General features: G+C 46.5%; 1 protein-coding gene across 1 annotated transcript in view; it reads left to right on the top strand.

Annotated features, from left to right (window-relative positions):
- Positions 1-16,450: 16,450 nt before the first annotated feature.
- TBX18 (T-box transcription factor 18) overlaps positions 16,451-26,846 on the top strand; it is a 34,569-nt gene continuing 24,173 nt past the window's right edge. Inside the window, exons 1-3 of the mRNA XM_081187487.1 lie at positions 16,451-17,161; positions 19,588-19,783; positions 22,993-23,094. Coding sequence (XP_081043613.1) covers positions 16,873-17,161; positions 19,588-19,783; positions 22,993-23,094 — 587 coding nt within the window. The 5' untranslated portion in view covers positions 16,451-16,872. The remainder of the gene's footprint in view (positions 17,162-19,587; positions 19,784-22,992; positions 23,095-26,846) is intronic.

The raw sequence follows: 26,846 nt of genomic DNA, 5'->3' as shown, positions 1-26,846 counted from the left end.
TCCCTCCTTTCATCACTAGTCAGCTTAGGTCCGTTAGTGCATTATTGATCTAGCCATATGAATATTGCTTACAAAATACGGACACTCAGTGGTTAGAATGAAAGCATGGCATTTTTGTCACTCAGTCGGTGCACTAAACTGGTGGGATTTCCTTAACAGTGGCAGTTTTAGGATACCAGCCTCAAGCCACATTTCTCTGAATAACTGTATGGGGGGGGGGGATTACATGGAAGGGAGTCGAATCCTCAAAGTTGTTTGCACAGACTCTGTTAGTAAAGCTTGGTGTTAAAATTCTTTCTGTTGACAGGGCTGAGAAACACCTTGCAAGTGTTTTCCAGCCCCTTTGAAATTTCAGTGATACTATCACAGCTTTGTAAATCTTCCTGAATGTTTGAATTTATTCTTACACATTTTTGCAGCTCCAAAAATTGGCATTAGAAAACCACCTTAGTTGTGTATGTTTTTAAATTAACTGCTCCTATGGATCCCCTACTGTGATGCCACAATGGCAAAACTTATTTCCCCAGCCCCAATTTTTACATTAAAAGATGGGGAAATCATTGAGAGCTCCCATAGGTTCTCTGCTGTGGTGTTGTGATGTCAAAAGGCTTATTGTGACCTTCAAAGGACCCCCCTCCCATTTGTCCATGTAACAAAATACATATTTTAAAATGCCCCCCCCACCTGCTCATTGTTCGTCACCAGCTTTGCTGTGATACTGTCCTGACAAATGGTCTGTATCCTCAAAGGCGACCAATTTATTTTTATGCATTAACAATAATCAATAAAACAGACAAAATAAGCAAATGGTGAAAACAAATATGTATAACTAAATCATATATCTGGATAGTCACTGAATTTTTTTTAAAAAAAGTTTTCAGCAGATGTGTAAAGCAGTATAAGAAGAGTCACATTTTTAGTATTCACAAACACTGACCCTCACTGTATTCTGGATGTGGCTTGATTTTCTAGTTGGATAGCTATGGATTTATTCCTATATATCTGTGTCTCGAACGCATATACCTCACTGCTATGGATGAACTAGGGGAAATAGCTATTGTTTGATCAGGGAAAGCTTTCCAGGCGCCCAGCCCCTCCCAGCCCAGCGCAGAATGAGAATCGGAGATTCCCAGGCTGCTATTCGGATGAAGGCGTCAGAAGAATGCTGAAAGGCTCCCCCAAACAGGCGCGCCCCGTCTTTCTCCCTGTGCTCAGAGTCTGGCGGGCGAAGTGAAAGAGACAAGAAGACCTTCACCAAATTCAGCGCGGAAAGAAGGCGCACTGAGGGAGCGAGCGGGAGAGGGGTGGGAGATGCGATTCCCTGTTGGAGAGGTGATCGGTGGGGTCACTGAGAAGGGCGATCCATTCCCCGCTTCCCCGCCCCCGCGGAGTGCTCTGAATCCCGGCTGCCGTCGAAGAAACGTGCCGTTTGTTCCTTGCACCTCGAAAAAGGTTGTCTCCGCGGAGTCCTTTCTTTCGAGGCCAGGCCCCGAGGCACTGCTTCCGCTTACCCTCAAGGCAGGCCCTGCCCAGCCCAGTTCCGAGGGCAGCAGCATCCCGCTGATAGGGTCCACACGTCGGATCCGAAGTCACTTCCTTTCCAGTTTGTCCCTGGCTGTGGGCGTCAGGCGTGCTCTCGCTCGCTCGCTCGCTCTCACGCGCGCCTAGGGCGTCGGTGGGGCTACTCTGGGCTTAACTGTTTGCAGGATCCCCGCAATATGCCGCCGGAGTTCCTCCGATCCCGGCGAAAGTCTCCCTCCCTCGTACCGGTTTCTCTGCTTGGGCAGAGCAGGCGAGCTGTGTAGGCGAGCGGCGCCCCGAGGGAAGGCGGGGAGGGCTTTTCTGCGCCCTCCAGCATAAGTGAGGCGCTTTAGGGTCCCGCTGGCTTCTACGCCGGCTTACCTTTTCCATTGACTTGGTCTGGATCGGGTGGCCTGTGTTTAAATCTATAGGGAAGGGCTCTCCGTAAGAGATAAATTAGAATAAGAATTAGTTATTGTTCCACTGCGAGGAAGCGGGAGACTAATCTTCTTCTCAGCCCACAATGCGATTCAGCCGGAATAAGCCTCACTGAATACGACGTGAGCTGCTGCCGAGTAAACGCAATAAATTTCGCGGCTTGGTGGGATATGCAGCGCGATCCTGCGCCTATTTCCTAAGTAATAAGTCCCAGTGACTTCATGAGACTGGATCCCAAGCAAGCATCTTCATTTCCAGCACAAAGTGCTCTTAAAATGCGTGCCAAATGGTCCGGTTGTGGCTAGCCCGCGGCTCCGTCTCTAAGGGGGCTCATCCCTAACTTAGGCTGCTTCGGGCCTCGTTTGCTATTTGGAGAGATTTCCCACCCGTCGAAAAGAAAAGAAATTTTAGCTGATCTCAACAGCTCTGGGCAAGCAGGTTTCCTAATCTTTGCGCCCGCATCTGCGTAAAAATTGTCTGCAGTTTTCAAACCGCGAGGCGTGAATCCTTACCCAGGCGACCCTGACCGCCTTTGGAGAGCATCGCTGGTTTAAATGGAAGAACGAAGCAGCTGCAAATACGTTGTCCGGCGACCCAACCCCATTAAACTCAGTGGGACTGAATTGTGGATAAACGTGGACGGCAGGGATGGCCAACGTGGCGCCCGCGAGATGCTTGCTGGACTCCCAATTCCCATCAGCCCTGGTCCAGTATGACCAAGGTGATGAAAGTTGTAGCCTAGCAATATCTGAAGGGCGCCGCGTGGCGACCTCGGATGCACAGGATCGCTCTGCCCGTCTCCCCCAAAAGCCCTGTCATTCGACGGGGCTGACTCTCCAGGGAAGTGTGCTTAACCGAACAGCGCAAGCATTTCCTTAGAAAACAGTTCCGTTGATTTCAGGGACGCGCAAGTCATATAGGATCGCAGACAAGTGCATAGGATCACAGCCGAAATGTACTGAACAACATGAGTTGGATCCTATTCCAGGATGACCTTGGAGAAGAAGGAAAGTCTTCCCTGGAGGGCCCGTTGCATTTGAGCTTCCTCAGCCAATAGATGGTGCGTCGTGACCATACTCCAAAGCCCAGATCACAAAATTCCCTCCAAAAAAGTTGCCTTTTCAATCTGTTCACGCCTGCGCCTGTTCCCCCTCCTGTGCCTCCGACTTCGCCACGTTCCCCACCTCGCTCTCGCCTCTGCGTGTCCTTCCCAGCAATTCCAGGTCTCTTATCTTCCAAGGAAGGTATATTGCAAAAATTAATATTACAGATGTCCTACACACTGCGAAGCCCATAAAAACGCGTTTACAAGGGTGACTTAAAAAAAAAAAATCACCTCGAAATTTATAACTTTCAGATGGACCTTTCTGGTGCAATATGCAACCTCCATATGTTTCCTACTTTCATAATTCAATTCTTCTTTTCTTTCTTTTTTTCTTCGGCCGTTCTTTTTCTCCCTTTGTGGGTTTCTCTCTCTCTCTCTCCCCCTGGACAGCTGGAGCAGGTAGTGCTTCTCCAAATCGATCTCGTGTAACTCGAGAACCCGCCTTGCGCGCCGAGCGAGGCGCGCTCGCAGCAGCAACCGGCCCAGCAGAAACAAACCTCTCCCGGCCTCCGCCTCGCCAGCGCCCCGCGCGCTTCTCATCCGCGAAGGCGGCCTGGTTCTCCGGAACTCGCGCAAGGCAGCGCCGCGCACATCCAGGTATATGGGCATTGACTGAGTGCCTCCACAGAGAACTAGGGGTGTTTTTACCCAAATCGTGCTTTTCTGTCATTTTCATTTATGGACAAACACACTTTGGCGGACGGGCCCTGCCTGTTACGTTTAGAGTTTGCCACTGAAGAAAGGAACGAGAGCAGAAGTGGTACTGCGCGCTCCCGAGTTTGTACATAGCCAGAGTTGCAGCGAAGTGAAGTTTAGACTCCGGATTGGTCTTTCTAAAGGACACCACCTCTTTCTTGCTGCATACTTGTGCCACTTTTGCTCAAGGTGGCGTATATGGTTCTCCTCTGCCCGTGTTATCCTCACAACAGGGGTTCTAACTAGAATAAAATATTGGGGGAGGCAGGTGAGCCCCGCCCTGCATAATCGATCACATGACGCGGTGCACGCAGACCATTTGAATGGCAATGGCCTTCAACTTTGGCTGGGGTGCAGCCCCCTCAAATATTTTATTGGGGGAGGGCGAAGACCCCCTCGGCCTCTAGGAGTTGGGTCCTATGCCTCCCGACAATCCTGCGAGGTAGGCTATGAGGCAGGGACTGTCCCAAGGTTACCCAGTGAGCCTCATAGCTGAGGGGGGATTCCAACTCTGAAGTCCTAGTCCAACATTCTAACCAAACTGGTAGCATAAGGCGCATCACTTCGGCATACGGTCGACCAGCCCACAGCTCCTTCTGGGTGAAGGCTGGTCTTCCTGTCCCAGAGTTCGGCCTTGATAGGCACCCCAATCCTAGATACGTCGGCTGAAATCATTGCATTTAGAGGAACCGGCTTCCGTAATAATAATAATAAAATACCCGGATCCTAAAAATGGCACGGATCAGAGTGGAAATACCACCCGAATAAGAATTAGAGTACAGGTTCACCTTTACCATGAGGGAGAATAAGAGTTATTATGGCCATACAGTAGTGAGTGGTTAGATAATAATAGTTTTCTTATCTAACTTTCTAAGCTATGGTTTTCCCAGTAGTGATGTATGGAAGTGAGAGCTGGACCATAAAGAAGGTTGATCGCCGAAGAATTGATGCTTTTGAATTATGGTGCTGGAGGAGACTCTTGAGAGTCCCATGGACTGCAAGAAGATCAAACGCATCCATTCTGAAGGAAATCAGCCCTGAGTGATCACTGGAAGGACAGGTTGTGAAGCTGAGGCTCCAATACTTTGGCCACCTCATGAGAAGAGAAGACTCCCTGGAAAAGACCCTGATGTTGGGAAAGATTGAGGGCACAAGGAGAAGGGGACGACAGAGGACGAGATGGTTGGATAGTGTTCGGGAAGCTACCAGCATGAGTTTGACCAAACTGCGGGAGGCAGTGGAGGACAGGGGTGCCTGGCGTGCTCTGGTCCATGGGGTCACGAAGTGTCGGACACGACTAAACGACTAAACAACAACAACAAATCTAACTTTCTTATCTAAGTCTTCTTATGTATTTCAGTTTGTAAATGAAGTTATATCTGGGACTTTTCACCCACGAAAATCCTACCCATGCCTCAGTGTGTATGTGTGTAAACGGAAGGAAGGAAGGACGGACGCCCAACTGTGCTCGGTGGTGTTCACCTGTTTGTGGATGGGTTTAGGATCTCAGCCTTTAGAAGATGCCACCACGAGGCGCTGGGATGTGACATCAAAAGCAGCAAGAAGCCCCGTTGAGGGGTGGTGAAGAAGGAGAAGGAGAAGGAGAAGGAGAAGGAGAAGGAGAAGGAGAAGGAGAAGGAGAAGGAGAAGGAGAAGAAGCAGCCTTTATTAGGACCAACGAAAATTGTCCCGAAAACGTGGCAAGCTTCCCAGTTCTCCAAAGCTCTTCAGATGCTCCACCAAGCAGCGAGCGAGCTTGGGTGTGGCAGCTGGGAGGTCAGCTCCAAGGTGTGCACTGCAGCCCACTAACTCGGCTTCCTCCACTTTAGGCGTCCTTGGTTCCAGGAGTGCCAACCTGAATAAAATATGGGGGAGGGAGGAAGCAGGTAAGTCCCGACCAGTATAATTGATCACAAGACCCATGCACACCGTTTGAATGGCAATGCCCAACAACGGAGCGGACGAAGGGACCTCGGCCCCTAGGAGCTGGCTCCTATGCTTGATTCTGATGTCCAGAAGTAGTATTTAGGGTAGGTGCCGGTGGCTCTCCTTCGAAGCAAGCTCTTCTGGATCAATAGAGGTTCCTTTAAGGAGGCGCATTTGATGTCAGGAGCGTTGAGCAGGAAGATACCCTGAATCCAAAACCTAGCGGAGGGGCCCGGTTTACACAGGAAGGCAAGATGGGTTTCACACTGGCGATAAAGGGAACTCTGTAGGGGAGAGGGTTGTTGCTGAGTATTCCCTAATCCAGATCTTAAACTAGGAGGGCTCTTTGCTGAACCAGCGCCATTCACACAACCGGTGGTTGGTTCTCAGTCCTGGCTACTAAGGAGCTTGAAAGCGGTTTAAATTTGTCGTCTAAGGTCAGAACAGACTGGATCCCCTACTGAGACAACTTGTCCACCGCTTCCTTCGACTGGATTGCGGGCAGTGTCTCTGAAGAGTTTGGGGTTTGTCTGGTTGGTTCTTCTCCAGGGCAAATTTATCTTCTCAAGAAGGTCAGCCCACACCTCCGGACCCTCAAGACAGGACTTTGGGGCAGAGGGCCAGGGGCAGGGCCCCTCTCAGCGGAAAGAGCAGCACTTGCGTTTTGAAGGCAGAGAAACAAATAACACGAGATGCATTGCCAACTAAAGAGCGGAGGGCGTAAGACCACGAAGCCCAAATTTGCAAATGTCAGCGATTTCACCCTCTGTTAGAAATAAGAGATCGTATTTTGCCTTGATAGCGCTGGTGAGTTTCCACCGCCAGAATCTCTATTAATTCCATTCCTCCAGAGTTTTTATCAGCCAGGAAATGCAGGCGAGAATAAAGAGTTTATTTCCATCCTACAACCTTATCCTGGTCGCTTTGATCCTTTCCCACGGAAGGACTCCCGCGGCGCGGACGGGTCTACTTTTTGAGTTCAGAGTGTCAGGGAGGAGGCAGCCGGCCGACCTTGCAGGAGTGTAGCCTCGGAAGTCAGTCCCTGAAATTGCGAGGCGGGTTTTCCCCCCAAGTGAGAAAATCTGCGCGACAGAAGATTGCTCCTCGGCAGAAGATAGCCCAAAGCGGCCAAGCCCCATTGAAGCCAGCAGGGCTTAAACATTGCAACTCAAGAAGCAGGCAGGGGCTGGCTCAACCAATTGCAGCAACAAGGCACGATATTTCATATTATTTATTATTTATTATTTATTATTATTATTATTATTATTATTATTATTATTATTATTATTATTATTATTCTTGTTGTTACACCGCTCAATTCCAAAGTAGTCTCCTAGCAGATTTACAAAATCGATCAAATCTCCTCCAAACTAAAGCGAGCTTCCTGTCACCCGGACCCCACGTCCATTCTCAACAATGCCCAGGCAGAAAGATCTTGCATACTGTATTTGCCTTTTGCACGGTGGGCCTCCGCTCGGTAGAGCAGGATGAATCCCACTTGCTTGGGGAAGGGGGTTGTTTCTAAGCAAGGGTAGGAGGAATTAGGAGTCCGGGCTGATTTTGAAAGGCAAGATTCAATCCTAGAAGACATGAAATAATAAATGAGTGGTTTCTGAGCATGTGCAAAGAACCGTTCCGTCAGCCGGCACTCCGCCCCTCCTTGCCCACTCCCCTGCAGCTGAAATGGGAGAAGGGCGGCAGGGCTTGTAGTTCATTCTTGGGGACATTCCTCGCCTCTCCCTCCTTCCTTCCTTCCTTCCTTCCTTCCTTCCTTCCTTCCTTCCTTCCTTCCTTCCTTCCTTCCTTCCCTTCCTTCCATCATTAACGGGGAATCACCGTTTCACCTCGTTCATTTCAAGCGGAAATGGAAGCTGAAGTCCGTGTGCCTCCAAAGCCCTTGCAGGGTTTGCGCCTCGTTTAGCTGCCACGTGGGGGGGGCACCTGTGCCCCTTCCCTCCGGGGTGTTTGCCCCAAGCCGCGGCCAGATCCATGTTTGGGAGGAAGACGAGGGCGCGCTTCTCTCGCCCCTCCCTTCTTCCTGCCTCACGTCTGTTGGGACCTACACTGCACCCCGACTCCACAAAGAAGTTAAGGGGCTCTGTTGTTGTTTAAAAAACAAAACAACAGGAAGATCCAGTAGCCCAGTCTGGGCACCAAATCCACCCGAAAAGCCTTCCCACCCATTTGCTGCTACAGTGTTTGCCAGGACTTCGACGGGACGGGGCTGTGCTTTTGAGGACCCTGATGTCCTTCGAGGCTGCAGCGCCCGGTTGGACGCAGCCGCGGCCTTAAAATTCACCGGCGTCCCTCGCATAGCTGTCGACGTTTCCCCTTTTTTAAGGGAAATCCCCTTATTCCGAATAGGATTCCTCGCAAGAAAAGGGGAAAGTTGACAGCTATGGTCCCTCGGAGCTCAGCGGGACGCAAACATCTAGGTGAGAGAACAGTGGCGTAGCGTGGGTTGTCAGCACCCGGGGCAAGGCAAGTAATTTGCGCCCCCTAACCCGTGGATTTGCGCCCCCTAACCGTGGATTTGCACCCCCTAACCCCCAGATGTTGCGCCCGGTGCGGCCGCCCCCCCCCTGCACCCCCCACGCTACGCCACTGTGAGAGAACCATGCCTGCTGTGACCCTCCAGCTCCCGTCAGCCCCCGCCGGCATGGCAGTGTCCATCATCAGTGCCTATCGGCCATGCCGGCGGGGGCTGACGGGAGCTGGAGGGTCACAGCAGGGCTGGCGGGATCCCGGCACAAATCCATCCCCGCTCAGCCACGAAGCTCGTCTTGGCTTGGCTTGGGGTCAACCACTGCCCGTTTCTCATTCTAATCTACAACGCGCGGTTGTTGCGATGATAAACTGCGGCGGGACAGGGAGGGAAAGAGAATTGCGTGTCTTGCTTTAAGCTCTCTGGAGGGGTTGAAAAGTGTGATCAGATAAACATAATAATGAATCCATCGCAACCCGGTTTAATTGGCTTTGAGGGGTTCGAGTCAGGGTGATCCCCTTGCCCTGGCCAAACGTGAGCACCTCCTTTGCCTCCTGCTGAGCCCGGCTCTGCGTTAAAACACGCGGATGCTAAGAAGCAAAACTCGCCGCCGCCTCCTTGCTGGTTGGTTGGTTGGTTGGGTGGAAGGAAGGATCTTCGGATCTTTGCGCGCGTTTCAAAGACCTCCGGGGGTCTGCCAAGAGCGTCGCTCTCTGGCCCACCCGGGCAGAGAACGGCTGAACCAAAACAACTGCCTGGATCAGAAGGCAGGGCTCCTGCCAAGAGTTACTCATTAGCGTCGGCTGGTTAAGGGGTTCGGAAGTCCCTGAGGAAATCTGCGGGACGCACCTCCACTGGAGCGCAACCTGGAGGAAGCGAGGCGACTCCTCTCCGAGTCCTGTTGCTTAGCACACACCGACTCCACCACCCGCAGAGTGCACGCAAAAGACGCGTTTTGGGGTTAGGTCCAGCGTCCTCAGGATTAGGGGCTGCCTAGGACAAAGGGCTGTGCGGAAAATCACGCTGCTGAAGCTCGCCGGCCTTTCCATGGGGCTTGCGCAGGAAAACTGACCCCGCGTGCTTTGCGCAGCAGCAGTCCTGGGATCGTTTGTTTGGGAGTGAGGGTAAGGACGCCTAGGATCGCATTCATTCCACATCTTGCAGGGCAGTGGACCTCACTTCCAGTTAAGGGTGGGCCCTTGGAAACACACACACACACACCAAGTACACCCTTGGCAAAGGGATGCTTACAAGCACTAGATTGTCTTCTGCTTATTGGACGCAGCAGGCGGTCTAAAGCGATCCAGAATGATGATCCTGAACATGGACGTATCCAAGGGAGGGGGAAAGGGAGGGGCAGCTCCCCCCCATCAATAAAAAAAAATACACAGCAAACTGAGGTTCTGAATAAATGTACTGGAGGAACCAGATGTTGATTCCTCTTAAACCCGCGTATCTTATGGAGGAAACATACTCCATTTACACCGGCGTTGTAGAAACTTTTCCGGGACCCTTTTGTGATTCCCTAAACAAAAGGGAACTTTTAAACAATATTTCGGCGTGCTTCGTATGAGTCCTGTATCTGATGCAGCCCGTGTATATAGTACTGTACTAGGAGATAAGCCGCTCGCATCACGAGTCCTGTCAAAGCCTCGGTACAGACGCTGCTTGTACTGCCTGCGATGAACGCAGCCGAAAGTTGGTTGCTGTTGCGGTTCCGATGAATTCATAGAATCATAGAATCATAGAGTTGGAAGAGACCACAAGGGCCATCGAGTCCAACCCCCTGCCAAGCAGGAAACAATTGATCCTCGTACAGTTCTCAGATGAGACTGGAGGGGAGAAGACAAAGTTCGAGTTCACCTTTTCCTCCCTGCTCCCTCCCAGTCATGGAAGTAAATTATATTTTATTCCAACAGATTTGTTTATTTTAAAAAAACCACCTCAAGTTCCAATGAACTCAAAGCGGTTTCAAAATACGCTCTCAGATCGGGTGTCATTGACTCGACTGCAGGCGGGTGACAGGGGTTTGCAGATTGCGGCCTAACCCGCGGGTGGGAAGTGTGCGACGGGACTTACTCGCGTGTAAAGCGGGTCCCGCTCAACGAGTGGGAATTAAGTTCGAGGGGGCGTCCTGCAGATGCACTCGCGTCCCTTGCCGGAGATGAAAAGCACTCGAGCGCATGTTAGATTTCACTCAGACCGCGAATCTGAAGAAGGGGGGAGGGGAGAGAGAGTCCTCAGAGGAAAAATCGTCCACCAAGAGAAACCGACCCCTCCCCTTTTTAATTTTGATTTCCAATATGTTTCTTCCAGCCTCACGATCTTTGAAGTACCTTTAAAAAAAATGTTAACATTCTACCATTGCTTTGTTGGCTGATAGTGAACGTGCAACAGGGGAAAGGAGGGGGGGAGGGAGAGGAGGGAGAGAGAGAGAGAGAGAGAGAGAGAGAGAGGCGCTAAAGAAGCAAAGGGGAAGGAGGAGGCTTAAGATTCATCTTTGTTCCAGAGTCTGATTTGGCCCGGGAAGGCGAAAAGGAGAAAGTGCCCTGTTTTCAGAACGAGCGACGCCACGTCTCCTGTCCTCGGTTTTGCAGCAGTCTTGCGCGCTGCAGTGCTTAATAGGCACGGTCTACTCGGTCGTAAGCGCCACGGACTTCCATTGGACACACTTCCTGGACACTTGCATACAGGATTGCAACTCAGATTTAGCTCCCCGTGACAATAATTCCAGAGCAAGCTATAAAATAATAGCTTAACTCGTAACTCGTTCTCTCTTACTTTTACTTTTTTTTAGCTCAACACAAAATAGACAGTACCCCTGGAAATATTTTGATTGAGCTTCCATAATCAGCAGACGCTTTACCTGGGAAACACAGGAGGCAAACAAGGGGTTTGTTTTGGAACTCAGATTCCCCCCCCCCGCCATTAAAAAAATATCTACGCGTGTATAAGATGTATAAATAACAGAGGTAATGTCTGTCGATGGATTTCAACAACATTTACTTCCCAGCCAGTATATTTAGGATGTCAGAAAAAGGCACGTGAACGGGAAATAACATAACATCCTTCTTCTTCTTCTTTTTTTGCGGAGGGGGAGATTTATTTCTTTTTACTAACAGGTTGGCTTCGGCTACAGTCTTGTGCCCCCTTACTTGGGACGTGACCCGAGCTGAATAAAGTGGGACTGGTAAAAACCGTAGGATCGCGAGCTACACGATGCCCTTATACCGATTCTAAGCTAAACGCGTTTCATAGGAGATTTCTCGTAACGGATCAATAGTATTAGTGATGGAATCCTGTTGATAAAAGTGATTACCCTTCTTATCGAACTCATAGCAGTTCCCCTCTCAGCATTTCATCTCAGTTGTTAAGACACTCACAATAGGGGAACAGATGCAGCGTTCACAACATCTCATATCGGCGTCGCGCCGCAGTTTAATGCTACGCGCGTCTCTGCAGGTTCGATCTGCATCAGCAGCTTAAGAGAGCAGCGGATGGGTCCTTAAAGGTATATCTCGTCCCCATCCTCTATAGCAGCCTCTGCAAGACTCTCTTAAAACGATTTTTTGGAAACATTATTTTTTTGGCAGATCGTCTGCCTGAAACCATGAAGAGGAGAGTCCGGAGGAATGAATGACAACCTTGCTGGTACTTGCACAAATTGCTTGGTTCCTGCGCACTCTCCCAGCTTTTTTCTCAAAGGGATGCGGAGGTAGAATTCACCTCCCGTTGCACTTGTAGAAAGCCCGGCGAATCCAAGCATCTATCATGTATTATTTTAAAGACAAGCAGGACACTGACAGACAGCTGCGGAGCACCGGGTGGAAAATCTGGGCTCCGGGAGGGAGCAAGTGACTGAAAGATCCCAGCATTTTATTTTGGCGAAACGGGACTCTCCTTAGTGGCTGCGAGAGATGCGCCAAGGTGCCTTTCGTACCACCGCACAGCCGGATCCTGTGCGTGTGGATTAGGAAGCAAGTCTCCTTGTGTCGGAGGAGGCTGATTCCCAAATAAGTGTGCGTGGGACTGCCTGCCCCCCCCCCCCCGCGCGCCACCTTTTCTGTTCAGGACCACAGTGGTGAGATGCGAAGGTCTATTCTAAAGCCTTTTCCCATTCCTTTTTGCTCAGCGCAGTTTCCTTTGAGATTCTGTCACACGTTCTGTCACACTAACACGCCGCATTACACGACGGGACACACTGACCTGCCTCGCTGAGTACAAGGTGCAGGGGGTCCTGCTATTTTTTTTGGGGGGGGAGGACAGTACCCCGAAGCTTCATATCTCGGAACAAGGTGCCTCTTCAGCCCTGGAGGGCAAAGTCGGTGAAGAAGCCTTAGTTGTTGAACGGAAGTTCAGCCTTAGTTGTTGAACGGAAATTCGCTTTCATCGTGCCCTGTCAAATGCTTTGCCCCCCTGGTAACTACACACACACACACACACACACACACACACAGAGAGAGAGAGAGAGAGAGAGAGAGAGAGAGAGAGAGAGAGAGTGGTACCTCGGGTTACATACGCTTCAGGTTACAGACTCCGCTAACCCAGAAATAGTGCTTCAGGTTAAGAACAGTTTCAGGTTAAGAACGGACCTCCGGAACGAATTAAGTATACTTAACCCGAGGTACCACTGTATCTATATAAACACGGGAATACATATGTTTCAAAGTTATTTATCTCCCACTTCTCTTTCTTCTCTCCTTTCCTGTTAAGGGGTCTTGGTAAGTCAAACAACTTTAGAGAGAGAGAGAGAGAGAGAAACAAAGTTGCGTTCAATTGACATTGCTTTCTGCCGATAGAATGTGTTTGTTACCCTTTGGGTCGATAGCTGAATGGTTAAACGGGTGGATAATTTCTTAGATGCCCTTGAACACCAGCAAGAGAGACCCAGGAAGGAAGGAAGGAAGGAAGGAAGGAAGGAAGGAAGGAAGGAAGGAAGGAAGGAAGGAAGGCTCAGAAGATGTATAATCTGTAGCCTATTTCTATTCTGTCTCTCTCTTCCTGCATAAAGCGAAGAGTTTCCTTGGCACTCGCCTGTCTGCTTAGAGTCACTTTGACTTGCTCCCAAGGAAGCGTGCACAGAATTGCAGCCTGTACAGCTAAACTCTGTTGCTGATCCCCGCTCCCCCTCTCCGGAACGGCCCTTTATTTCTCCAAGAAAATACTAATAATGATCAAGCCCCCGATTTACCCCTCTGGACACAAGACAAGACCGAGGAGGAAAAGTATTTTCCCCAGGAGACCCGTTGCTGCTTTAGGTTCCAGTGGAAAGGGCAGACTGCCATTGGCAACTGCTTGCCTGGGTGACCCCAGTCGAAAAGAGCCGCCCCACCGAGACCCACCAGCGACCTCTTTTCTCTAAGACTCTCGCAGGAGCTTTAAAGCTTAGCGCTCCTTGGGCGTCAGGGCCAAACGGGCTTAAATCTATGGGGCAGGGCTTGGAGCGTAGCTTTGTTGCTTGGCTAGCAGTATTAACAGCCCGATCCATAGCATAACTTGGAGGAAGCTCCACGTTAAAAATCAGCGGCACTGACTTTTAACCAGGTTTGCTCAGGAGAGTAGTGGTTATATATGCATGTGTGTATGTGTATAGATGGGGAGCGAATTATCACCGAAGCTTTTGAACTTCCAGAGTCCCCTTCTTGTAAACGCTGACTTCTCCAACTGCCCCGGCCGCCAAGGAAGCGACAGATGGATTTACATTTTTTGTGACACGTTAAATTCCATCCTCCAAACGTTCCCCTTCGCTCTGTTGCTCGGGCTCCAGAGATGCATCGTTTTAAGAGGAGTAAGAGCAACAATATAAACGAATAGGAGGGAAACACACGCGCCCGCATTCACTCTCAAAAATGTGCTCGGGGAAAGGATTGCTCGCCCAAAGAGAGTAAAATAAATAACTACATCGGCACACTGTGTAAGAAAACTGCTCCTCCGCTGTGGCTTAAAAGTGGGACAAAAACTGAAATACGAATCCCTCCTAGATTAAACTATGAAGTTCATAATTCATTGTAGAATAAATTGAGTTAAAAACAACAACCCCAAAAACCGACCTAGGTTATTTCCACGGTGGGTTCCAACTGAGTGTGTTTAGGCTGTGAGATTACCTGCTCCAGAGTAATCCCATTAACAACCCTGGGGCTCCTTCGGAATGATCACAGTATGCGAATGGCAAGTCACTGTGTCTGAATACCTCTGGTTCCAGGCGACCAGTATTATAACCTGCTTAGTTAAAGAACAAAGATGTCCGCCCAACTGCAAAGGTAGCCTTATCTGTCAAAGGGAGAGGTGATATTTGCTCCTGTCTCGGTCTCCTTTGGGGGAAAGGGAGGGAGAGAAATCGAATAAAGGAATGACAATAGTAAATAACAACGTAAGGCCAAGCTGGCAGCGGGGCGGGGGAGCAATAAATAAATATTTAATAAATACAGTTTGGATCTGAAAATGATTACTGGTGAAATAAATCAGGTAAGGATGTCCCAAGCTCTGCCAGGGACATCTCCCTCTCTCTGGTGTGATGATTGTACCTGGAAAAGGCTCAGCTGAAATTAGCAGTATTTTCTTCTAAGAAAATGCATATAGGGGTGTAGAACTACCCGCCATCAAGGCACACACGTTCACAAGAGAGCAGAGCAGAGGAGAGAGAGATGGTTTTGAAGCCTGCTCGCAGTGTTGGGATGAAGCCGCTTGTTGCTTATATTTTAAGAATTTTAGTGAAAAAATTAAATTGGCACTACAAACACCCTGAGCAGGAAAAGAACACACATACACACACAAATACACATTCTAGGGCTGTTCATCCGACTGGCTTTCTCCAGAGGCGATAAACAAATAACTTTTTAAATGACAATATAACAAAAAACTTATTTTATCTTCGCTTCTGAGAATGTTCGCAAAGATAGCGTACATAATTTTGAATAAACATACCGAGGTCCACAGTTCAATTTGGAAAGTGTATACAGTGTGGTTAATTTGTATAATCTGCCCCAGGTTGTATGCTAATCGTTTGGGAAATTATCAATTGAATCGCAAAAGGGGGGGGGGGTTAAAACAGAAAAGGTGGTGCATGGATTAATCTTTATTTACCAAGCACCATCAGAAACAAATTCATATGAGATTAAAATTATATTTTAACCTTGCAGTCGGTATATTATCCGATGAATTGTATCTATTATTTGATTAAAGCTTTCAGTCCTAGGTCATTAGTTAGACTCTAAGGAGGAATATACAGTATGGGGAAGGGAGACAGTGGGTGGCACTATACCCGCATTGACTTTATGGGAGTCGTAGACTCCTAGGAATATAACTGATGGAAATAAAAGGATCCTGCTTTCACTGAGGGGAAAAAAATCCTTATGTTTAATTCACATTTGAAAGAATATAGGAACAACGGTCTCTGCTCTTGCGCAGGAGAATTTCCCAGTAGATGGTGCGCTACGTCTTCAGTGCTGGGGTGCAGTTTTAAACATGTCTAAAGATCCCTCTATATGGAGGATTAAATATGTAGCTCTTATTCTACACATGTGGTGTGTTTTTTTTTACTATTAATATTTTTAAAAACTAAACGTTCACTGCTCCGTTTATGCTGGAAAGGAACAAAACAATTGCCCTTAGAAAACATATCCATAAGAATGCATTAATTATTCTCTCCGCCTCTAAATAAAAAATTTGCCATACTTTAAATAAGTTTATATCTCAGTTTATTTATTGTTTATTTTGGGGTTGGGGAGCAAAGTGAAAAACGATTGCAAAAGGCTTGCGCTATACCAGCCTGAGCTGTCTGTAATTTTGTAAAACATTCTGAGACTTCTCCTTCTGCAACATTTACACTGCTTGAGCACACATTACCCAGTCGCGGTTATTTCCATTTTACTGATGGAGAACTGAGGCTGAAAAACCAGGACTCTCCCAGAGCCACCCAACGGGTCTCCCCAAGGAGCTGGCACTAGAACCCAGCCCCCCCTTTCCTCCTGATACCACCCAGATCTGAATTTCTAGATTTAGTTGATTGTTGGTTAAATGCTAGATAAATCCAGAAAGCAAAGGGCTGTAAGAATATGAAAGAGACGGGGTTGCTTTGGGGTGCTAGGAACGGAAGAGAGGGTGGCAAGCACCCCTTAGATTGCTCCCCCGCTCCCCATCCACTTGCATAACCTTCTAAGGAAGAAGCAACCGGTTTTTTGGGGGGGAGGGTGAGGGGACCCGTAATTTCTGATTGGCCGAGGGCACCTCCTGATTGACAGCCGTTCCGGTCCTTTGGGCTCCGCCCCGTCGCCGTCCCTTTATTGACACTAATGAGCAAGTTCTTCCCACCGGTCTCCTGCCTGGAAGTGCTGACAGATCAAGGCAACAAATTTCAATTACAAGCCCTAATTTGTGTCCGCAGAGCGTTTGTTACCCATGTCAGAGCTGTTTGGCCCCTCAGACGAAGCAGAGCTTGCAGGAAGAAGAGGAGGAGGGGGAGGAGGGAGAGGAGAAGAAGAAGAGAAGCGCTGCTTTTCCAAAAAGGAATAGAGCGGGCTTGGGAAGAAAAGAGGAGGGAAAGGGAGAAGAGGAGGAGGAGAAGGAACCCCAAACCTCTTTGGGCTGCCTGAAGTCGGATGTAAAAGAGAAGGAGGCGACGCGAAGGCGGACGGCGCGGCCTGGAAGGAGGCGATCAGGCGCCCGGGGAAGAGTGGCGGAGGGCTCCCAGCCCGGCCCGGGCATGGCGGAGAAAAGGCGAGCGTCCCCGTGCGCCATGCTGAGCCTCAAGGCGCACGCCTTCTCGGTGGAAGCCCTCATCGGCGCCGAGAAGCAGCAGCAGCAGCAACAGGAGCAGCAGCAGCCGCCGAAGCGGAGGAAAGTGGCCGGGGAAGAGGCGCCACCGGCGGCCGCCGAAGGCGCGAGCAGCTGCGGGAAGGGCGCCGCCGAAGGCGCGGACGCTTTGGCGCCCAGCGCCGAGACGGGGCCGGCCGCGGCCGAGAGGAGCTGCGGCGTCCGGGCTCTGCCTCCCGGTGAGTGAGCGAGGTAGCGCCCCGGCCTGTGTTGTTGCGGGGTGGGGTGTGGGGTGGGGAATGCCCCTCTCGGGCTCCCCTTTCTTTCCGTGAAAGCCCGTCTCCCCAGGCGCCCCGCTTCCGAAGGCTTCCCCCCCTCCTCATGGGGCGATCGTACTCTCCTTGTACCCAAACCGAGCGGCCTCTCCGGGGACAGCTGTCATGGCCCAGAGCTTGCCCTGGGTACCCTGCTAAAAACCAGGAGATATTGACTGTGCCCAAGTGTGTGTGTCCCCCCCCCCCAGTTTTCCCAGGTCTGAGTGGGTGGGCGAGTGGGGGGAAAGATCAACCCGCTATTGTTTAAGAATACTTCCGATGGCGTGAGAATAACACACACACCGTCTAACGATCGTTTTCATTATTCAGCATTAATTTTATGCACATTGTAATATCTGTCCTATGGGTTTCCTCATCTGGTTGAGTTCAATGGGACTTGATCCCAAAGAAGCGCCCAAAGGCATGCGAACACAAGAGTCTTGTGACGCTAAACCAAACGGGTTACAGTACTTGGTTTCAGACAGTGGGCACAAAATCAGGCCTGCGTAAATCTTACTGGTACCGAAAGGAATTATATACATGAGGGGTTTATCTTTAAATTACTGGTTGTGATAGTACTATTAGATGTTCTTAACTTTACCAGATAATTGCAGATGGTTTTAACCCTTATTTAGCCTGACATATATGGCTCATCCTATTTTATTTTAGAGCTAATATCCATTAATAAATCATTCAGTTTATACAAAATCCAGCCTTAACGATTTCTAGCTGACATATTTTTTATTCTTAATAGGAATGCCCAAGCACACCCACTTATGTCTTAATTGTTCTGTTTAGGTGCCAAACTAATGAACAGATACTTTAATAACATTCTCGGTCTTTTTTCCACACTATTATTTTCATATCTGCTTCAGCTTTAACTAATTAGAAACACAGAGGTTTTAAGTGCACCCAGAGTCAGAAGATGTTGGGTGTCTTTTATTAAATATCAAATAAACATATACGAATAATAATTATACGGAACAATACATTCCATATAATTTGTTTCTAGTCATTCATTTTTATTATTTTGGTGCCCTCCCACAAAAAAATGGAACTAAAATGACTAGTATATTATCTTAGGGATTTATTTAGCGAGAAAATGGATTAACATCCCTTATAAAAATAAAGAAACCTGTTCCTTTTATATTTAATCCATTTTATATTTAATCCATTTCAAATCCTTAGGGTTTATTTTCAAATGTGTTTTGGATTGGAATGCTTGGATTTCTATTTTAGACTGCAATCCTATGCCCATTTATCTGGGCGTAAATTCTATTGAACTCAGCGGGTCTTGCTCAGTAGCGTCTAGGGTCGCACGAGCAACCTGGATGTAACCCACAGAAATCTTAAGAACGTCTCAACAGTATAGTTGAAACGCCGATTTTATTGCTACGATCATGTATACTTTTATAGCATTTGGGCCTGCGCAGTTTTGCACCTCATAATCCCCGAGAACTGTTGCAGAACCTGCCCAAAAGTCCGCCAGCGAAAATGCACGTGTTAGTCGTTCAGCGAAGAAAAATAGCCGTAGTTTATGAAAACTCAGGCCATCATAAAGATGCTGACTCTAATACTTGCAGAAAAACCGAGGATCTTAAAACTGCTGTTGCGCGGAGTTGCGCTATTGTGGAGGAAAATGAACCTCGAACTAGATGGGCAACTCGATCCTGGCCCTGGTTCGGGACTTCCACTGGCACCGACGGGCCTTCCTCGAAGCGAAGGCCCTCGACCTCCCAGCAGACGGGCTCGAGGTGGCCGGCTTCCTCCAAGCCGCCCTCTTTGACCCCAACAGGGGTTTCCTTCTGCTCGGAGGAAGGGCCACGTCTTTCGCAAGGACGCGCTTGCTTGCTACCGAAAGACCCCCCCCCTCGACCCCGGCCCCCTTCCGGGGCTCGTCTCCCTGGTGTGGCGGTGAGGGAAACGGGCACTTCTTCTCTTCCCGCCTTCGGCCGGGCCCGGCGGCCTTTCTGCAAGCGAATCCCTTTCCTTGTGCGTTCTGGCCCAGCGCAGAGGAGCGCGCCAGGCTGCGCCCAAGCGAGCAAAAACGCGGCGCGGGGGAAGGCGCAGGACGCACGTGCCGCTGGGAGAAGGAAGGGGGCCCCGGCTTGGCCCGTGATCCCTAGAAGCGCCGGCCTTTCCCGAGAAGGCGCGCAAGGCAGCAATAAGGGCACATTGCGCCCCTCGCCTCTCTAGGTTTGGCGCCGGCCTTTCCCGAGTAGCCAAAGACGCGCAAGGCAGAAATAAGGGCACATTGCGCCCCCCGCCTCTCGAGGTTTGGAGCCTCCGGGCCTCGAGTTTCTTTGCCCGGCGCTCTCTCTAATCCGTCGCCCGCTTTCCCCCTCCTGCAGGTGGCTGCGAGGACAGCTTCCTGAGCGCTACGTCGCCGCCGCTGTCCCCCGGAGGCCCCGCCAAGGCCAAAGGCTCCTCCCGGCCTGCTTCTCCCTTGCTGGCCCCGCCGGTGCCTCGCGTCGACCTGCAGGGCGCCGAGCTCTGGAAGCGCTTTCACGAGATCGGCACCGAGATGATCATCACCAAGGCGGGGAGGTAAGGAACGAAACGCGAAACGACACGAGCAGAGCAAGGCCTCCCGGACCCAGCCAGAAAGACTGGCCGAAACACTTTGGAAAGAGCGGCAGGCCCGCAGCGCCCTTAGGCGCCTTTCCCGCTTTCGCCAACGGCGCTGCGCCACTTGGAGACGGGCCGAGGTTTTGCGTTTCCTCTCCTGGCAGAGATTTGCCTCCGCGCGAAATTTCGTTGCGAATGCCATGCATCCATTTTGCGCGCTCTTGACAGTTCTCTCCCTCACATTCAGCCGGAGGGGATTGCCTCCAAACAGTACCATTCATCCCTTAATAGCCTTTGTTTATCTGCTTAACAACCCTAAAAGGTGTTTTATTTCCTTCTGTTACTCTAAACTACTCGTGAGCAGGTCTTTGTAAACTGTTGAGTTCTGTGTCCTTTGTTTAAGGTTTGGTTATTAGATAGGTCATTCTGCCCCGACCTAGACATACTGATTTTAAAGTAAATGGCAATAAGGCTTTGCAAACTAACAGGAGTACTTGAAATAAAATCACTTGATTTAAAATTGAATTGTTTACAAGTGATGGGGTCATTTTAGAAGTGAGCCATCTGCCTCTTGAGAAGTCTGTATTGACTCTGTAGAAATATATATAAGGCATGTTTATAATTACAGTGGTACCTCGGGTTAAGAACTTAATTCGTTCCGGAGGTCTGTTCTTAACCTGAAACTGTTCTTAACCTGAAGCACCACTTTAGCTAATGGGGCCTCCTGCTGCCGCCACACCACCAGCATGTGATTTCTGTTCTCATCCTGAAGCAAAGTTCTTAATCTGAGGTAATATTTCTGGGTTAGCAGAGTCTGTAACCTGAAGTGTATGTAACCCGAGGTACTACTGTACAGTGCCTGACATTTTTAGCATGATTAAAACTATACTAGATGTTTTCTGAGTAGAGTATTGCAGAAGATCAAGTCAAATCCATATAAACAGGAGAACCCACTGATCTCTCTTGGTTTTGCAATGTGGATGGCTTAAGGTGTTATACGTATGTTGCAGCATGTTGTTTCACAAGATAGCTTTCTCCACCATCTTAATTAAATACAAAGTCTTTATGCTGCAGAAGCTGGATGTTTAAATTGCCTCTTAATTTCTATAATGCTTAAAGTTGAGAATACGATCCCAAATCTGTCAATATGTCAAAATGAATTAAGCAAATTGATTTATAAAGCTGGATAGGCCACAGTCATTTCAGATGATATAGAAATATGTGGACTTCTAGGTTTCCTGTTCATTATGTTAAAGGGCATGAATGCTAGGTTCTTAAAAGAACTTTTTTTCTTCCCTTTCCAAAGGATACACATGGTAAAAACCTGCACAGTATAAAAGTATCTGAACTTATTAGAAATTACAGAAACATATTTTATTGAATCCATATGTTACCTTCTACATTTTCAGAGGGGCTTTATTAATGATTGAAGTGCAGTCTTAAACAGCACAAGGCAACATTTGTCTTAAAAGTTGTCCTGTCAAAATTTTTCTTTTTTATCTTACAGGTGCACTGAAATAACAGCAAGAACTAGTTAGCAGCAGCTAGTTTTGCCCTCTTTTTTAGTTAGGCATGATGTCAATAACTCCTTTCCCCCTTCCAAAATCTAACTTTGATTTCATGCATTTCCAACAACATCAGTAATACAAGAAAATAGCAATGCACATTCATTTGTATAGAAAGAAAAATATAACATGCCTTTGTGAAAAATATCCTTCAAAACAGATGAATAGAGACAGGTATCGGGTATATGTTAATTCGAAAATAAAATGTATTTTAAACTTCTACAACCTGTAACCACTTCAGCGTGATTCTAGCAAAGCTTCACATGTGCACCTTTGTATTAGTGTAGATTTGATATCAATTCCTGTCCCTAAGAAAATGAACTTTATAATATCTAAAAACGAAGATTTTACATATATTCTGAATTCATAGAACAATCCCTTAAACGATCCCTCTCAAGCCCAGTTGAAATGAATGGGAGCTGTGCTCTTTGATTGTACTTTGTCTATACTAGTATACTAAATCCTATGGCATTATCATGATTCAATATTTAGACTGTCATTCCATAGAATTCCATTATAGAATTGCTAATTGTTTGATATTGTTAAATAATAAAAAGGCTGCAGTCCCAAGCATATTTATGCAATCTGCAGAGAAACCAGAGTATATTTATTAGAGAGTAAGTTCCTTTGAAGTTAGTGGGGATTTCTTATGAGAAAACAGGTTAGGATTGCAACTCAAGTAACTAATTCACCTTCTAGTGAAATCCTATTCATGTCTACACAGAAGTAAGCCCCGTTGAGTTTAATGGGATTTACTCCCAGTTAAGTTTGTATAGGACTGCAACCTTAGACTTAAATTGTAGCCCAATCCTGATTGCCTTTCTGCAGAAGTAAATCCCATTCATTTGAATGGGACTTGTTTCTAATGTCATCTTATGCATATAAGGAAAGTCCTACTGGATCAGACCATAGACCATTTAGTCCAGCATTCTGTTTTCCCGCTGGGCAACTAGATGCCATTGGGAAACCCCTGAGCAGGCGATGTTCAGAACGACACTCTCCTTGGTTCATGGTTAATACTCTCTGAAAAATACTTTTAATGTGATCTAGGTAATCAGTACAAGCCTGCACTGGAAATAAGAAACAAGCATCACCCATGTGGCTGCTGCTCATTCAATACATAGTTGTGTTCATGGGGAAGATGCTCATTGCATACAAAGCGACTGCTGGATGCAATGATCTATTTGGCCCGTGGCTTAGAAAATACTTAAATTTGTTTAGAATCCAAACTGCAATCTCTGAAAAATCTGTTCTTTTGTGAACTACAGTTCCAAATTAAGCACATGTTTTCATAGAATTACCTTTTTTTAAAAAAAAAAAACCTGCTAAAAGAAAATCTCCATTGAAAAATGCTTAGCAATTGCATCTGAATGATTTGGCAGTTTGCTCTTTGAAGAAATTTCAGGGCAAAAACACAAGTGTTGTTCAGGAAAAAAAAAATTAAAATTCATGGAGGCGTGTGTCATAAGTCTATTTTGTGAATGAGTATAATTATTTAAAAAGAGAAACTTCCCACAAATAACTTTAAATGAAAAAGAATTGGAGGTAGATTCCACAAACATGTTGCTGTTTCTGTATTCCATGTCTGTTTTTTATTAAATGCTCTTCTTTTTCTGTGTTCAGACGGATGTTTCCTGCAATGAGAGTGAAAATTTCAGGCCTAGACCCTCATCAGCAATACTATATTGCCATGGACATCGTCCCTGTGGATAACAAAAGATACAGGTAATTGCGGTATATAAGACTTTGGGATATCAGGAACTGCAAAAGAATATTGCTAGTTTGGAAATTAACAGAAGGTTGTGCTTAACTCCCAAATTCCTATCTTCATCTCCCTGCATGAAAAATAAGTGCCTTGTGCCAAGCACGTGAGAACAATCAAGGCTTGTTTTATTGAACTGCTTTGTACATTGGCTCATATTTTGAACACATTCTACATTATCCGAATCGTATTCCCCCCCCCCCGCCTCCCATCACAAGCTGCTGTTCTTGAGCCCCCTTACTTGGGAATACTTATTGAAGCTGGGAAGACTGGAGTGGATTGTCCATAACCTGTATAAATCACTATTCTAACCCAGTTAAAGAACAGCACTATAAGAGAATATTGCGTATTTTCAGTGGCTATTCAGGTAGAAGTTCTCTGCATAATGTTATTAAGCATTGATAAGTAAGTGCAAAAAAACTTAAATTCTGTGCTAAACATATAACTTACTTGAACTATTAAATTATTTCAAGAGAGTGCTTGTACGAGGCATAGGTTCGAGTATAATTGCAGAATAGCACTTTTGGTGGCTTTCTTTGTTTAGTTACTTAACAGCATTTCTGTCTGTGCAGCCATTTGCAATAATTGGCTAGTAGCTATCAGTAATCACTCCTTAAATGCTTTAACATAAGGTCTTGATCATGTAGACCTCGACCAAGGCAATGCACATCTAAGTAATCATTTCCCTCTAGAACTCCTGGCATGAATTTGTAGGAATGGGAACACAGTGACTTCTTTTAGCAATTTAAGAGATGACAGATCTGCATCCCAAGTATATTTGCTGTTGCATTAAAGAAGGGTTGCCCAAATGGTTCTCCGTGTTCTTGCCTATTAGCACTTTTAATGATACCATCATTAGAACAGTTTTTTTAATTCTTTCGTTAAGAAGCCCAAGTTATCAAACTTAAGGAAGATAGCTTCCTTACGCTTAACTTTCCTACTCCCAGTTCTCTCAGTCTTGTTGTATAAATAGGTTCAGTCATGTCCTGTATATGGTCTGAAGTTTTTGCTCCTTTTTTAAACCAGTCATCTTTCTGTACAGTACGTATTATGTGCAGTTATTATTTCTGTTTTACGTTTGACAAGTTTCTCAGCAAATTGACATTTCAAAAGTGAGGGCAAACTTGCAGTTCTGTTATAGACTGAATGATATTAAGGAACAGAGAATGCTTTTTTGTCCAGGCTCTGATATGGACAGCAAAGCCTGTGTCCATTTTTTTTTCTGGCAGAGAATGTTGTGTATGCTCATACCTCATGAGTTTATGGAGCATTAACCACAAGTGTTGTGAAAACTGGGATGATTTTTTGTTGTTGTTGATGACTTTCTTATCTGCCCTTCAACATAAGTGAGCTATGTCAATTTAAAAATGTAACATTAAAACAGTTTAAAGCAAATTACTGTTATAAGAATAGGGTAGGTACTGAAAATATCTCAGGTGTCATAGGCCAAGATGTGTGTCTTGAGCATGTGACAGATGCAAAATGAAGGTGCTATGTGAGCTTTTGCATTGACACAGAGCTCTGTATATTCATTGGAGAGTGCTACCATTTTTTGCTTGTGGCCATTTCATGAAAGTACCCATGAGACATGCTTCCAACATGATTTACTCATGGTTGTAATACCAGGCTGTGACTCCAGCATTAATTTGGGGAAAAATCTATGCAACTCTCTGATACTTTCTTAATATATGGAATATTGCTGCTTTCAGATGGCCTGGTTCACTTCTACGTTTTGACAGAATATCTGGATTTAAATAGTTAATTTAAATGTGTCAGAATAATTAGGATCATCATGGTTTTACTTTATTTTATTTAGGTTGTGCCTTGCACTAGCAGGAGCATGGCATAATTACGCTTGCTTTGTGGGATAGTTGAATTTGTTTGCCCTTGCCACATTGTTATTAAATTTCCATCAAATATTTGTCCCTGTATATAAAAGGGAAACACTGGATACACTGTTTAGTGAGTCTTAAAATTGTATAACTGGCTGGATTGTAGTTTCCTTTGGCTCAACATAAACTAGATAGTTTTTTTAAAGATCAGTGTCTTGGGTCTAAATTGGAGTCAGATAACATTTGATGAGTTAGTCTAAGCGTACAAACCTAAATAAGGCTTTCTTCAGAGGAGATCCCATTGAGCTTGATAAGTATTCATGAACGCTCATACATCTGGCATATTTTTTGCAATGGCATATATCTAAAGTTAGCAACAACATATTTCAAGATTGAAATTAGTAATGAAATTAAATCACCAGTAGATTGGTATGACTGAATTTTATGTCTGCGATTCACACACGCAGATGATTTTGTTGTACATTTCAGTCTTTCTATATGTCAGACGGCATACTCATTTCCTCCCCCCCCCCCCTTTCTTCTTGAACTGAGGTAGAAAGCTTTTCATATAACGGATTTAATTAAAATTAAAATGACTAATATTATTTTAAATGGTTTAAATGGGACCAGCGCTTTGTAGGTTGTGTCCCTAGGATCAGATTCTGAGTTCTTGTGTGCAGAATATGGGATGTTTCCTCTGTATGTGGTGTGGGTGGGTGAGACAGATAGGTGTTCTTCACTGATTTCTCCCTTTTTCCTGCTAATCCCCTTCACCTCCTGAACATCTGCTCTGTGGGATAGGGGGCCATCTGGAATAGGTAGTGGTGGTGCTGGATCTGCAAAGGGAAGGGAAATGGATGAATCAGCCAGCAGGAGTGTTTGCTAGGACTGCAACCTTTCAGCAAACGGTAGGAGCCTTTCCATTTGAAGAAGGGACACTTGGAATTCAAGCCAATGATCCCAGTTCTGCTTCTCTTGATGTCAAGGCCATTATTCAACTATAAACAGTTTAAAATAAATTTCTGGTATTTAATAATTCATTATTTAAGCCCAGTTAATGTTTAATGCTGTAGTAAATATAAGAAATGAAATGTTGAGATAATACTTAGGGCCATAGTACAGTATAGTTTGCAAATAGAAAAATGACAGTGATTTTTAAAGAAGTTTCTGTAATAAAATAGATTAGGTTATGACCGCATCACTGCAATAGATCTCCCCATTCCAGTAATTGTGAGGCTCCAGTGCCCAGTTCTAGTGTCCTGAAGTGTTTTAATATTCACTGCAGCCCAGCACATAATTCCAGCCTACTTGCAAGAGTTCTGTGTTTGCAGTTGCATATAGATGGGTCTTTGGCTTGTGTATAGGTGTGAGAAGGCATCAATTTCCATTCCGACCTGTGTTTGGTGGGGGCAGTGCTGTTTCCAGTCTGCTGCAGTTCGGCTTCTGACAAAAGCTTCATTATTTGTCTTGCTTTCTTCTGTCGCAGAATTTTACATAGATAATTATGCAATTAATTTCGTAATTGCATTATGTTTACATTACTCTCCACCGTTCATTTCAGTGCAAATGAAACACAGTGCAAATGAGATGAGGGGAGTTATCAATTACGTATCATTTTCAGACTGAAAACAAGAGCGACAGTGCATACTGATAATTATTGCTGGATTGATTTTTGTTCCAGTCATGGGATGAATAAGTGACCATTGCCAAGTGCTCCCATTTCTGTTGGAATTCTCTGACATCCTTAGATTTTTAAAATACTTTTATAAGACAAAATTTCCATTTTGTCTTGATTGTGTCAGCAGTGATTACTTGTGCCACATTACAATTAAACAATTATATTTTCAGTGTGAGAGCAAATAGCCCTTACAATGTTTACTCCC

This window comes from Podarcis bocagei (assembly GCF_964188305.1).
Source record: "Podarcis bocagei genome assembly, chromosome: 3".
Lineage (NCBI taxonomy): Eukaryota > Metazoa > Chordata > Lepidosauria > Squamata > Lacertidae > Podarcis > Podarcis bocagei.
The sequence above is the reverse complement of the archived record's forward strand: the minus strand, read 5'-3'. Positions and strand labels throughout refer to the sequence as shown.